The following is a 15,834-nucleotide window of genomic DNA, read 5'->3' as shown; positions in this document are numbered from 1 at the left end:
GTTATAGACCTTAGGAAAAGATCATCATCTAGTGGTGTGTTTTTTTTAAATATGTCTTTATTGATTTCAGAGAGAGAAAGGAAGAGGGAGAGAGAGAGAGAAACATCAATAATGAGAGAGTCATTGATCAGCTGTCTCCTGCACTCCCCCTACTGGGGGGGACTGAGCCCGAAACTGGGGCATGTGCCCTGACTGGGAATCAAATTGTGATCTCCTGGATCATAGGTTGATGCTCAACTGTTGAGCCATTCTGGCCGGGCATCATACAGTGTTTTTATAGTGGAAATCATAAAATTATCTGTAACTCGGGATAAATTAACCACTTTTCACAGTTCTTTAAATGCTTTTAGGAAACTTCAAGAGATCAACACGTTCAGGATCACAGCTACTGGCCAAAGGGAAACTTATTTTCTGTGATACAACACTCTGGCCACAATACCACTTCACAATCTAGGTGAATGAAAACCAGAAAGACCTAAACTCAGATCCTGATCTAGCCTAACTTACAGGTCAGGGTCTCTCAGGCCTTACTTTCTTCACTTATGGAATTAATTTAGTTATTCTTTCAGTACTGGTTGAATGCCTATGTGCCAAACCCTGTGTTAACAATGGAAGTTTGTTATTTTTGTTTTGAGTAAATAAAAATTATGGTCCTGCCCAACCAGAGTAGCTCAAAGGTTGAGCATCGACCCATGAACCACGAGGTCATTGGATTGATTCCTGGTCAGGGCACATGGCCGGGTTTCGAACTTGATTCCCAGCAGGGGGCGTGCAGGAGGCAGACAATTGATGGATGTTTCCATCTCTTTATCCCTCCCCCTTCCTCTCTCTCTAAAATCAATTTAAAAATATATAATAAAAAAAAATTATGGTCCTGACTTTGCAAAACTCCTAATCTTGTGTAGAAACCAAAAAATGCAACTTAGCTACTATGACAAACCGTCACACCTGGGCAAATTAGAAAAGGCTGCAGAGAGGAGGAAATACATTTAAGCTGATACTTAACGAATATAAGTTGCTTAGATGGGAACTATGGGTATTCCTTGAAGAAAGAACAGACTGTGCAAAGGCAAGACAACAGTAAAGAATAAGAAGAGAGAGGTTTGTGTAGATGATGCGTAGGCTGGGCATTAGGGAGATAAACTTAGATCTTTATATGCCACACTAGGGAATCTGACCTTTAACCTTTAAGAAACAGTAAAAACTAAGACTGGAAATCGGCTGTAGGTCCAACCAGGTGAGTCCAATTTGTCTACCATTTCATCTAAATTTAAGAGTCTTTCAAAGCAAAAATGTTTTAAAGCAAAGCCATCCAAGTTTTGATATGGATATTATGAAATCTGAAAGACCTCACCTAACTCACAAATTTTAGGACTAGTAGATTTCTATTATTATAAATAAGTACAGTAGTAAACAATCTAAAAGCAAGATATATGACAAGTGACTCACTTCTGTTCTTTATCCAATACAAATTCTATAAACCTATAGGTGTGAAAATTATACACAGATATTATATTTACATGCTCCCCCAAAAGACTTTTTCATCCTTTGTTCAAATAAAGCTTCTCTCTCTCCACTCTGAATATTGATTAGCTACAGAAGTACCTAAAGAAAACATGAAGTCTCATTTACCTGTGCTCTGCAGGTACAGGGGGTGGCCAAACAGCAGGATCTCTAAATGGTTCATCTTGACAGGACACAGGGAAATCTGGGGGCTTGTCGATTTTAAAACTTTCCAAAGTGTTGACAATACTTTTAACTTGTTCATATTCTTCCAATAATTCCTGCCGAACCTTAAAAAACATATATAGCTTTTATGCCAGAAACTGTTTCAAGTTTATATAAATTGCTATAGAATGTAAGTTTTCTTAATGTTTTTCAAAGTATGCAAAATGAGTCATTAAAACATTCAAAAACAAAGAACTACTTAGATAGAAGGGCAGAAATTGGTTTGAAAAAAGACATAATTAAATACCTTTTCACCGGGGAACTAGTAATATCTTTTATAATGGAACTTTACTTCTACCAAGGAATGTAATGACCATGAACATAATTTAAAACAAGCAACTAATTCAGTTAGCCATTCCCAGAAAGCTATAATATTAATACTAAATCATTTTAATATAGTTGGAAACAGCTTCCAAAAAAACTTTTTTATTTATTGATTTTAGAGAGAGAAGGAAACAGAGAGAGAGAGAATCATCTATTTGTTGTTCCACTTATTAATGCATGCATTGGATGATTCATGTATGTGCCCTGACTGAGGATGGAACCCACAACCTTGGCACATCAGGATGACCCTCTAACCAATTGAGCTACCCGGCAAGGGCTAGCTTCCAAAAAATTATCAGCCAAAATTCTGACCAGCAGTTCTTATCTTCAATCTCATTAAATATGAAATGCCTGCCTGTCATGAGCATATGAAAGCCTGAAGTGATAAAATACTATATGAATTATCCACTTCTATTTTTATTTAAATTCTCCTTCACTTAAAATCTGAATTCTTTGGGGCCTCGTTAAATTCTTTCAAGTTCTGGGTAAAGTTTTTGGGGGCTCAGAGGCAAGATTTTTCCTATATATAAAAAAAACCTCACTAAGCACCTATTATGTGGAAATGCTTATGTTTTGAAACACTGAGCCGAATCGAATTTTCAAAGGCAAATAGATAATAGATTGAAAATTACATTTATAAATTCAGTTTAACAATTCTTTTTTAATCAGAAAGCATACTTTACTGTAAAGCAGGGCATAAGAAATGTTCCCTTAACTTTATCTTGAATAAAATATAGAAAGAAACATATAAAGGAGATGCAGAACCAAAGAAAAACCTATGTAAAATTCAACTGCTCATATGTGCAATTATGTGATATACTTGGAGAAATAAAATTTCAGAACCTAATGGAAAGAAACAGTAGAAATATCTGAATCAAAATGGCAACTATTTAACAAAATTAAGGACGTGTCAAAAATATTTCCGTACTAGATTAATAAACCACTCTTATCTGTGGCTAGTATGCGGGATAGACGAAAACAACTAAAAATTTCTGCTTGACTTAGAGCAAGCCTATTGTTCTCACTCAACATAATCTGGTTACACTTAAGTTGGAAAATAAGCCAAATTCACCCTGCAAATTTAGTAAAACATCAATTTCTGACTAGTGGAAAAATTAGAAGAAACACTTAAAAGACATTAGTATGTAAAATGGAAACTTCAAAGAAATGCTTGACTTTGTACTTTTAATTTTAAAAGGATTTTAAGTTTTAAGAATAAGTGGGGAAATTATAATTCAAGGTTTTATTAACTGTACTATTATAAAATCAAGTTGTATAGTCAAGAGACAGCAAATATATTAGTGTTTTTTATTAAATTACTGACTCCTTTGTATTTGTAAGGAGTCTTTCAAAAAAAGAAGAAACTTTCTAAAGGAAAAGTTTATGAAATGGGTCAAAACTACAAGTAGAACTGAAAGGGGAAAGGGCAAGTAGCAATACCTTATTTCAAAAATTGGTACTCACAAGTAGGGAACTAATCATGAAAATTTTTAAAAATTAAAAATAGATTCAATTAGAATCTTTGAAGTATGTCTTATGAAATAATCAAAAATATATATAAAATATTACCTAGGCAAGAAAATTTTTCAGAGTACATTTTAAATATATTTCTGTATTCAGACAAATAAAAACTATTTACATCTCAAGCTCTAATCTTTCAAGTACATAGACTACTGCCCTGACTCACTGAATAATGTGACCTTACCTGTTGCCATTTGCCTTTGATAGCTGGGTCTCTGACTGACTGGCAATGTCTCTGAATCTGCTGGATCACCCCTTGGTAATACACCATTGATGAGTCGTAATTTCCAAGAAGTGCATATTCTCTTCCTTTCTTTGCATTGTCACAGATCTCAGCCAAGTTCATCTTCTTTCAGAGACCTAAACATTAAATATAATGACTTTTTATTAAGTTTTCAGCACTGACTTTAAAATATTTTTTATTAGTCTTTAAAATATCAGCTTAAAACTACTTGGAAGTCAAAATGGTTCTCTCCTTCTCTGAGGTTATCTGAATGCATCTTATAATACTGAACAAAGTTTCTAATTTTGGCAGCACAAAGGCGATCACAAAAGAATACCCAAGGAGATAATGAGAAATTACACAGCTCTGAACTACTGATTCATGTTACAGGTGCTGGTTTTCCTTCCTCATTTACAATGACTACAAGCTGCAATAACAGTAAAGATGATCTTGCTTAATTTCTTTCCATTTATTCTTGACAATGTATTTTCCACTTGTATCAATTAAAACTGCAGAATTTCTCACTAAAATTTTTTGACCCAAGAACAAAAAGTCATACTGAAGAAACACATTTTAAAGGAACAGCCTATAGTTGTCCATGCATCATTTATATGCACTTAATGTCATACAACCTAAATCTAAGCAAAATCCTATGAATTAAACTACCTGAGCCCATCTTGTTCCTCAACTGTAATCACCCATGATCCTGTCATTCTCTATAGCTTTTTTTTTTTTGTCTGTGCAAACAACTATTGCTAATCTTTTCCATTCTATAAGATGCTAGAAGATCATCATCTGAACCTCTGGTTTCCACCAAAGCCCCCCAAGCCCATCATTCTGGCTTTTCTTCCCAGCTTTCCAAACATCTCCTAGAATCATTCCAGACTTCTATGCAGAAATACTTTCTACCCAAGACTACAAAGAGTAGGAAGCCCAGAAATACAGAAGAATGGCATCCCAGGAAGAAGTACAAATTGCCCTACTCTCATTTCCTGAACAGTAAACCAATGAATACGCTTAGAAGAGAAAATCATAGTATTTTTCCATGCTTTCCTGAGAGAATCAGAGTTTGGTGTGAGTAGATTGGCTCTTCCTCTCTGCCTCTTATCTATTCTTAAGGCGCTCTAACACTCTGCCTCAAAATTAAACACATCTAGTTTTAGGCATTGTAAGTGACTACAGTACATTCTTGAAAATAAAGCTGTTTCCTTTATGTGTTTTGGCATGTTACATTTGCCCCTTTTTCAAGCACAGGTTCACTGAAGGCATCATCTATGTTACTTGAGAATTACACTGCAGCAAATTGCATACTACTTTTACACAGTAAGAAATTCCAATATTCCATAAATCTATCACAGAATATAGAACAATCACAGAAAGCCTCTTCTTCAAGTTAGAATATTAACACAAAACAGTAAGGTCTTTTTACAGTGAATAACCTGCAATTAATCCAGTAGAAACAAAACTGTTCCATATATTATTTTCTTTTAAGTAACTGTGAGGCTAAGCACTAATTCTGCTAATATGTGCAGGTACACAACTGTGCAGAATAAAAATACTTTGATGTAAAGCAGCAGTCAGCAAACTTTTTCTGTGAAGGACCACACAGCAAATATTTTAGGTTTCAGGACTAACAGGGAATATTAAGGATAGTATTTAAGTAATAAATACTTAAAGTTTATTAAGTTTTTAGCACAGACTTTACATAATGAGACAAAATTTTCCACAATTTTTATTGATGAAATTCCAAATATTATAGTGATAATAGTTGAGTATAATGTTTGTAAGACAGATCTACGAATAAAAATGAAACTTTTTGGGAGAAGATGAATATTTCACTTACTTGGGATTCAAAGTTACTGTTCCCTAAGATCAAATTCAAACGCAGTCCTGGCCGGTGTATCTCAGTTGGTTGGAGTGTCATCCCATAAACCAAAAGGTTGTGGGTTCGATTCCCAGTCAGAGCACATACCTAGGTTTCAGGCTTAAACCCCTGTCAAGGCTCATACAGGAGGCAATCAATTGATGTTTCTCTCTTCCTTCCTCTCTCTCTAAAATCAGTAAACATATCCTCTGGTGAGGGTTAAAAAAAAAATTGAATGCAAATGTTCATACATTAATGCTGATTTTTAATAAGATTTTATGTATTTCATGTTTGAAAATGTCTTTTTACCCAGATAGATACTGTCACATACTGATATCAAATCACAAGCATACGGGCAGTACGGGTGAATGCCTCAGGCCAGGAGTCCTGATGGCCGCCCTTTGAGCTCCATCTCCAGAGCCCGAAACCCTGGATTCTTCTCACACCGCTCCAGTCCACTCTGTCTTCCACTCTGCCGGAACCCAAGGTAACAACAGAGCCATTTTCTTCTGCGGAACACCTAGCAACCAGTGGGAATGATCTGGTAATACCAATACAATGGAAGAATAGAGTATGGCAAAACAGAACAAACGAGACATAAAGTGACATTTTCAGAAGACATTACTTCTCTTTCAAAATATGTTCCACCCATTCTCTTGGTTATGGAAAGCAAGTAAAGCTTTCAGAGTGTGGGAAAAAAATCAAAAGCATACAATTTCATACAGCATAATCATTGTTTGGAAGGCATTTAAAGAATCTATTCTCCTCTTGATATTGTCTTCTGCATGTCATTACTCTGCAGACTAATCTCTTCCAACTGAGTTAGGAGGAAGTGCCTCATCTGCACAGTAAAATGAATTTTGTGATATGAAAATGTATTCTTTGCACTTGCATCAAAGTCTGAAAAATTATGCTAAAACTGTAGTTTGATCTCAGAAAACACATGTACTGCAAATCCAGTGGGGGGTAATGAAGATCTCACTTCTTTAACTTTTGACTGCATGGAAAGCTACATAACATAGTTTCATATCACTTGTCAGTCAAACATTAGTTGGCATTGAAATGACTTTTAACTTTGCATATAAGCACTGTTTTGTCTTGTAATTTTGGGTTGAATTCCTTAAAAAACATTATCAAGTCTACAGCAAAAAACTGATTTCCAAAGTCATTCAGTGTTCAGTAATAGTGGTTGACAACAGATCCTCTCATTCAGAAAAACTGCAAATCAGCCCTAAGTTCAAAATATTGTAATATAACTGTACCACTGCTAAGCCACTGACTGAACAACAGTGTGGTACAGCAAGTCAGGATATTTAGCTTCTATTTCTGACAAAAATATGGGACAAACAATGGCTAAGTCCGCAAGAGCAATACTTTTGAGACACTACTGGTTCCATATTGCATGATAGATTCAAATATTCTCTGCAAAATACCTGCTGATAAATAATACAATGAATAACCATAGACCTTAACCACATTACATTTCCACAGCTTTGTAAATTTGTTCACATAAGCCTTTGTGTTCTACACCATTAGCTGTCACACATCTGAGCAGTTTCCACTTCAGGTTGTACAGAATTAGTGTTTTCTCAACTTTTTGTAAATATTCTTGTCTGTAGTTATTCCATGAACACTATTCATTAAAACTAATTCTTCAGTAACTTCAAACTCAGTGCTGACTTCTCAAATAAACAACAATTGAGCTGTATTGGTAACATCTGTCAATTCGTCAAGAGCCAAGGAAAACCACTCAGAATCATGACTTAGTTTTTAATTGGTCATTGATGTCCTCAACTCTTCCAGCTACTGTTCCTACCAAAAGGCTAATAGTCTTAAACAAATTTATTTTCTCCTAACACATTTCTTTGCCTGCTATAATTGAACACAATTTAGTTAATTCACTTGCTTGACTAACAAATGAGATACTCAAACTTAATCTGAGTGCAGCCTGATTTTTGTTTTTTAATTTGGTAAAGAAATTCTGCTGTGATAAGATATTCCTTTTTAAGTTTTCTGATTTTTCTGACCTTTGTTTCCTTATGAGTTGGGAATATTATATGAGTGATTAGTCTGGTAATGTCAGTGTATACTGAATTTCTTTAGCACTACACAATAATCACAATGCTTTGTGATCTAATTCAATAGTCTACACTCCATTGTGCTTTAAAGTGTAACATTTCAAGTTCATTTTTCTCACCTTTTCTTGTTTTGATGTGATGTGTATGTGCTAATAGTAAAAAAAGTAAAACATCACAGTACTGTGAAATCATGGCATTTGAAACACTGATTATAGTGCACCATGTAACAGTGCAGAGAAATGAGAATATAACAGAAGTCTCAGTCACAACTGCTGAATTCTGTTACTGTAACACAAAAGCAACTATAGAAAATACATAAACAAATGAGTGTGGCTGTGTTCTAATAAAACTTTATTTATGGACACTGATAACTGAATTTCACTTAATTTTCACATGTCACCAAATAGTATTCTTCTTCTGACTTTTTTAACCATTAAAAAAATGCAAAAACCATTCTTAGTTCATGAGTCATTCAAAAACAAGTGGCCTCAAATTGTTCTTTACCAACTCCTACTTTCAGCTTGTCATAAGGATGTGGGAAAACAAAAGTAAATTAAAACCCAAAAGAAATAAAACAACATAATAAAGTTAGGAGCAGAAATCAATAAAACAGAAACAGACAAACAACCGAAAATTTCAAGGCAGCCAAAAGCTGGTTGTTTGAAAAAATCATTAAAATTGATAAACCTCTAGTGACACTGACAGGGAAATGGAGAGAGAAAACATAAGTTACCAAAATCAGAATAAGGAAGGGGCTACTACTACAAACTTTAGAGATATTAAAAGGCAAAATGGGACTTAATGAAACTGACAAATTCTATGAAGGTCACAACATACTAAATTTACTCAAGAAGAAACAGAATAATTAATCTTAATAGTCCTATAGCAATCAATGAAATTTAATTTATAATATAAGATCTATCTGAAAATACAAAAACAAAAAAAACACTAGATCCAAATGGCTTCACTAGTGAATTCTCCCAATCATTTAAGGAAAAAAAAAAAAAATCTAAACAACATTCTCTCAAAAAAGAAGAGGTGGAAAACATCCAACTCATACTTTTTTTTTTTTTTAAATATATCTTTATTGATTTCAGAGAGAGGAAATGAGAGGGAGAGAGAGATCGAAACATCGATGATGAGAGAGTCATTGATTGGCTGCCTCCTGCACGCCCCTGACTAGGGATCGAGCCCGAAACCTGGGCATGTGCCCTGACCGGAAATCGAACCCTGATCGCCTGGATCCTAGATCGATGCTCAACCACTGAGCCACGCCCGGCCGGGCCAACGCATACTTTAAAGTCCAACATTACCTTGATACAAAACCAGACATTGTAAGAAATTTACATACCAATATCCCTCAGGAACTCAGGTACAAAAACCTCTAAATTTTAGCTAATCAAATCCAGTAACATATAAAAAAGATAATGCATTATGCCCAACTGGGGTTTATACCAAAAATGTAAGGTGTTTTATTATATTTAAAACCAATCAATATACTTTTTTAAATTTTTAACAATTTACATTCAATTATTACTTTGTATGTTTCAGGAATATAGCATAGTGGTTAGACAATCATATACTTTACAAAGCGGTATTTCCAGTACCCACCTGGCACCACAGATGGTTATTACAATATTATTGACTATATTCACTATGCTGTACTTTACATCCCCATGATTATTTGTAACTACCAAACTATGCTTCTCAACAGCTTCACCTTTTTCACCCAGCCCTCCAACATCCCCCCCCCGCAGGAACCATCAGTGCGTTCTCTGTATCTGAGTGTTTCTGTTTTGCTTGTTCATTTATATTGTTCTTTAGATTCCACATATAAGTGAAATCATATGGTATTTGTCTTCTCTGACTGATTCATCTCACCCAGCACAATACCCTCCATCAAAGCTATTGCAAACGGTAAGATTTCATTCTTTTTTATAGCCGAGGAATATTCCATTGTATATCACCACTACTTTTTTATCCACTTGTCTATGGGCACTTGGGTTGCCCTTATATCCGGCCGACCATAAACAACACTGCAAGAAACATAGGGGTGCACATATTATTTTGAATTAGTGTTTTTGGTTTCTTCAGATACATACTCAGAAGTGGAATTGCTGGATCACAAGGTAGTTCCATTTTTAATTTTTTGTGTGTCCTCCATACTGTTTTCACATAGTGGCTGCACCAATCTACATTCCCACCAACAGTGCATGAGGGTTCCCCACTCTTCACATCCTCATCAACAGTTGTTGTCTGTTAATTTATTGATAGCCATTCTGACAGGTGTGAGATGATATCTCACTGCAGTCTCAATCTGAAATTCTCTGATGACAAGTCACACTGAGGATCCCCTCATGTCTATCGGCCATCTGTATGTCCTCTGGAAAAGAGTCTATTCAGGTCCTTTGCTCATTTTTTAATTGGATTTTTTTTGGGGGGGGGGTATTGAGTTGTATGAGTTTTTAATAAATTTTGGATATTAACCCTTTATTGGATGTATCATTGGAAAGTATCTTCTCCCATTCAGTAGGTTATCTTTTCATTTTGTCTATAGTTTCCTTTGCTGTGCAAAACCTTTTCAGTTTGATGTAGTCCCATTTGTTTATTTTGTTTGTTTCCCTTGCTGGAGGATATATATCAGAAAAAATATTGCTGAGAGAAATGTCAGAAACTTTAATGCCTATTTTTCCTTCTAGAAACTTTTTGGTTTCAAGTCTTACATTTAAGTCTTTAATCCACTTTGAGTTTTTTCTTGTATATGGTGTAAGAAAATTGTCTAGTTTCATATTTTTTTTTTGCATGTGTCCAATTTCCCCAAGACCATTTATTGAATAGACAATCTTTACCCCAATGTATGTTCTTGCCTCCTTTGTCAAATATTAATCGACCACATAGGCATGGGTTTATTTCTGGCCCCGTGAGGGGGGGCAGCACCAAACAGGCACCATAGGTTGGGGTGGGGATGGGAGGGATGAGCCACACAACTCAGTTTCTGATACCCCCTCAGACTGCTCAGACCTCTACACCACCAGCCCAGGCTACACCACCAGCCCAGGCAGCTGACTCCTCCGCAGGGCATAAGCTGGGCAGGGCAGAACAACAGGGAGGCGGCTGATGCCACATGGAGGGGAGTGCTTGCCCTAAGAAAAACGGTGCCTCTGGGCAGTGTGGGAGAGGGACTCACCACACAGACCCTGGCAGCTGCCCATTTAGCTCTCTCTGCTCCGAGCCATGCCCCCCGCCAGGATGTGTGGTTGTGAATAAGATTTGGTGCACTGGCCATTTAGTAGGGAACCTGGGTTTCTAGCCAACTACAGTCTCTGCCTGGTGAGCAAAATTTTCATAGCCAGATATTATGTGGGCTCCTCTTCCTGGCTCTGCTACTCTGGGCTGGGAACCCTGGCATAGGGTTGTGATCTCATGCTCCTCAGGGAGAACTTTGCAGATGAGATATCCCTCTGAATTCTCAGAGTGCGGGGCCAGCACTTTTCGCATCTCTGCCCTTCCTACCTCTCTCGATGTTGCTTCTTCTGTAATTCTTTGTTCATAAGACTTCTGTTCAACTAATCGTCACTTGGTTATTCAGGTTGACTGTTCTATATTTTAGCTTGGTCCTGGGAGGAGGTAAGTGTAACTTCCACCTACTCTGACACCCAATCAATATAATTTTGAGACTAGAAACATACCATCTCAATAGATGCAGAAAAAGCATTTGACAAAACTCAACACCATTCCTAAGAACTCAGGAAATTAAGAACAGAAGAGAACTTCCTCAACTTAAAGAGCATCTATGAAATTCCTATGGTTAACATCGTATTTATTGTAAAAGACTGAATACCCTCCCTCAAGACCAGGACAGAACATGGCCATTATATTTGCTCTCACCCCTTCTATTCAAAATTAGAATTAGAGAGTCTAACCAGTGCAATGCAGAAGAAAAACTAGAAGGCACGCAGATTGGAAAAAAAGAAGTAAAACTGGTTTTATTCACTACACCATGGTTGTTAATGGAGAAAATCCTAGGGAATCTACAATAGCAACTAGAACTAACAAGTGAGTTTTATAAGGTTACAGAATATAATGTCAACATACAAAAATCAACTGTATTTCTACATACTAACAGTAACTAATTCAAAACTAAAATCAAAACAATAAAATCATTCAAAAATATTAAATATTTGGATAAATTTAACAAAATATGTGCAAAATCTGAACACTAAAAACAACCAAAAACTGCTAAGAGAAATTAAAAATGACCTAAATTAATGGATATAACTATGTGTGTGCACACATGGGCATTTATGAATTAAAACACTCAATACGGGTAAGATGTCAGTTCTCTTGAAAGTGAACCATAGCCCAGCCAGTGTGGCTCATTGGTTGAGCATCGACCTAGGAACCAAGATGTCACTGGGCTGATGCCCAATCGGGGCACATGCCTGGGTTGTAGGCTCGATCCCTGGTAGGGGGCCTGCAGGGATGATGTTTCTCTCTCACCAATATTTCTATCTCTCTATCCCTCTCCCTTCCTCTGTAAAAATCAATAAAAACATATTTCTTTTAAAAAAAGAAAGTGAGCCATTGAGTCAATGCAATCCCAATCAAAATCCCAGCAGCCTTTCTTGCAGAAACTGACAAGCTGATTCTAAATGTATATGGAAATGGAAAGGACACAGAATAGCCAAAAAGGTTTTGAAAGAGAGTAAAGTAGAAGAAATTATACTAATTCTAAGATTTACTGTAAGTTAGTAATCAAGAAAGTGTGGGACTGGCATAAAGATAGACACACAGACCAATGGAACAAATTTGAAAGTTCAGAAACAGATCAGGCATACAGTATATGGCCAATTAATTCTCAACAAAGATGTCATGGTAAGGCAATGAGTAAAGGACAATATTCTTTTCAAAAAAGGGTGCTGAAACTACTGGATATCCATATGCAAAATACCCTGAACTCTTACCTCACACCTCATGTACTAAAATTAACTCAAAATGAATCATTGACCAAAACATGAGTTAAAACTATAAAACTTCCAAAGACAACCTAACCCAAGATTTTGTTTTTGGTTTTTTTGCACCAGTTTCCCAAGCCCCAATTTGCACAGGTCAACACATACTGGGCCAGATAACATCTACCTATGAAGTAGGTTATATTACAGAAGAGAAACCCCTAAGTTTAGGGAACCCAAATCTATTACATTGATCAGTATGCATGCCTACCCTTTGTTCCAAAGGAAGCTTCTTTTTCTTCCAAGGCCATAAGCAATCTTAAACTTTGCTCGGAGGAAAACACTAACTCTACCTTCCAAGGTTCTTCAACTTGGTATCTCCTCTCATCTTGGGGAGCCCTTCTGCCTCTTCTATGTTGAGTTCTTTTTTGTCTATCACATCTTTCTCTTTTTTTGGTTTACTCCATCTCCTATGGAGCACATTTTCCATAGATGGGAGGTAAAAATTTCTGAGACTATCCATGTCTGAAAATGCCTGTATTCTACCCTCACACTTCAGTGATAGCTTGGCTAGCCCCTGAAACCTAGTTTGGAAATTATTTTCATTCAGAATTTTGAAGGTATTTCTCCATTACCTTCTAGGTTTCAATATGAAGTTAAAAAGACCTAAGTCATTCAAATTCCTGATCTTTTATATATCATCTGTTTTTTGCCCTTTCTGCAAGTTTGTAGCAACTTCTCTTTGACACATGGTTTCTAAAATTGATGATGTGCTTTGGAAAGGGTCTATTTGAAACTCTTTCAACCTAGAAATTAATGTCAATTTTCGGAAAATTTCTGGATTATTTCATTGGTGATTTCTCTCCATTTTTTCTCTTCTCGCTTTATGGACCACTTTTTATTCAGACATTGGAATTCCTAGCTTGGCCCTCTAATTTTCTTACCTTTTCTCTCCTATTTTCCATCTATTTATCCTTTTGCTCTACTTTCTTCACAATTTTATCAACTTTGCATTCTAAACTTCTGTATTTTTCCTTTTATATTTTATTATAGTATATAACACAATGGACATCAATGTGCCTGGTGTGCCCATGGAGAGAGGCTGAGGTGGCCCAGCTCGGGCCTAAGGCACCAAGGCACCGGGAGGGCAAGGATGTCAACTTAGTCTGGGCCACTGTCTGAGCTGTGAGCAAGAGGAAGCTGCAGCCCATCCACCCTCACCCTGACACCTTCAGTAGTAAACACGATAAAGCAACTTAAAGATAAGCCTGAATATGTAGGTGTGAAAGTTGGTGCCTGAACCAGGGGTTGTAATGGCCTTTCTTATACTCTAGAATATATAAAGACAAAAGGAGATTCCGATGAAGAAATTGTTCAAGATGGAGTTAGTGTTCATCAACAGGAAGGCCCAGCTTACACTTTTAGGAATAGAAATGGACTATGTTGAGGACAAATTATCAAAGGCACATGTGGCTGTGGCTTTAATTTGGGTTCTCAGGACTGTTCTGGCTATAAGCTCTAGGAAAGCCTATGGAAGCCCTGAGTTTACTGAAGAAATCATGTGACTGTCACATGCTTAAGGTTTATAATACACTGCTGCCTTATGAGGAAAATAAAGTGATGCATTTTGAAAATGAAGCCAGTGTGTTAGATTTCAGAAGTGATATTTGCATTCTTCTTAGGGGACAGAATTTGAGAAGCCTCCACTCTCTTTGGGTCATTTTCCTGATCTGTAAAGAAAAAAAATCCTACCGTACACTAAATTCTCTTGCATCCTGTTAGAACCAGTTTTACAGAAGGTGCCTGCCTGGGAGGATTTCGGTAAACACATCCTTAATAAGTGCACACTACAGATCTCTGCTGAATGGCTTGAATGTGTATCTCTCCAGGCCAGGCTGATGGTTCTTAAAATTTAGAGGCAGAAAGTCCTGACTGCTGGGTTGAGAAAGATCGTGCCAAGTTTGGGTAGAAAAATGATTTTTTTCTACCCAAACTAAGAAAGGTCATGCCAAGTTTGGGAGGCCTTTCTACATTTTTATCCAAAATTTCATTGCCATATGCCTTATTTGATTACCCTTTAGCAGTAACAGCCATTAGATGAAAGTATCAAAGATTTCCTTGAACTGCAGTACAGAACAGTTTTGAGTGATGGCATCAAAAGGTAAGAAATACTTCACCCAGCATTTTTCATCCATTTCCTTTGCCACTCTAAACATCTGCTCAAGGTGGGATCTCAAGCTGACTTAGATCCTTTTATTTAAAAGGTCTCTTACAAGCCATCTAGCTCACCCCCTCAATGCTATACCTGAGGAAGCAAAACCCTGGGGAAGCAGAAGGGCTTCTGTCCACCCATACACTGCAGAGTGGGGACTACTCACATCTCCCCTTCTGTGTAGGTGACAAGCCAGCCTGGCACTCTGACGCTGGCACTCTGAGGCAGTCAGTGAAGGTAAACAGGTGGTCTGGCTTCTCTATCTGATTGACATTTCGATAAGATTTCTGTATAATTTGATGAAGATCATATTTTTGAGTGAGAAAAATTTTATTTTAAAACCCCTTTATGTGAATTACCATGTTGTTTCTTTTGAAGTATGAAGCAGTGGTTGATTCTAACAGGGAAGACATTGTAGCAACCCAGAAATACCCTTTTGGAATGTAATAGTGATTGTGAAGTAGAGCATAGGGGTCTTCCCCTAAAATTTCCAATATGCATACACTTTCTGGATCCTAAGTCCAACTGCTAAAATTTTTAAATCTAATATTTTAACATTTTTATCACCAATTTTTCTTTTTAACAATGTTCCTTTTGTAATTCAATTATTGATTTCCCTGGGTTTGACATATTGAGTGTTTTAAGAGATGACATATGCTTTTTTTTTGAAAGCCCAGTCTTATGAACTGAAGTCTCTGAGTTCCTTTTTGTTTGTCGTATTTACTGAAGTACCTGTCACAAAATGCACCAAAACCTAGAGCAGTAGCTTTATGCTCATGAGTTTATTAACATGATTTCAACCCATTTATAATTTGTGCAATACTGAATATATGTAGTGACTGAGTTGGCATTTAAAAAATGTGGCCTCTTGCCCAGCCAGGCGTGGCTCAGCGGTTAAGCGTCGGCCTAGGATCCAGGCGATCAGGGTTCGA

The 15,834-nt window shown here is 36.6% G+C and overlaps 1 protein-coding gene across 3 annotated transcripts in view; it reads right to left on the bottom strand.

Annotated features, from left to right (window-relative positions):
* The window catches only part of KATNAL1 (katanin catalytic subunit A1 like 1), a 99,881-nt gene that overhangs the window by 73,355 nt on the left and 10,692 nt on the right, over positions 1–15,834 (bottom strand). For all 3 annotated transcript variants that reach the window (XM_081130356.1, XM_081130355.1, XM_081130357.1), the window contains exons 2-3: positions 3,758–3,933; positions 1,633–1,793 (exon numbers count right to left, since the gene is read on the bottom strand). In XM_081130356.1, coding sequence (XP_080986482.1) covers positions 1,633–1,793; positions 3,758–3,919 — 323 coding nt within the window. In that variant the 5' untranslated portion in view covers positions 3,920–3,933. The remainder of the gene's footprint in view (positions 1–1,632; positions 1,794–3,757; positions 3,934–15,834) is intronic.

This window comes from Miniopterus schreibersii, assembly GCF_964146895.1.
Source record: "Miniopterus schreibersii genome assembly, chromosome: 2".
Taxonomy (NCBI): domain Eukaryota; kingdom Metazoa; phylum Chordata; class Mammalia; order Chiroptera; family Miniopteridae; genus Miniopterus; species Miniopterus schreibersii.
Note: the sequence above shows the minus strand (reverse complement) of the source record. Positions and strands in the feature narration are given on the sequence as shown.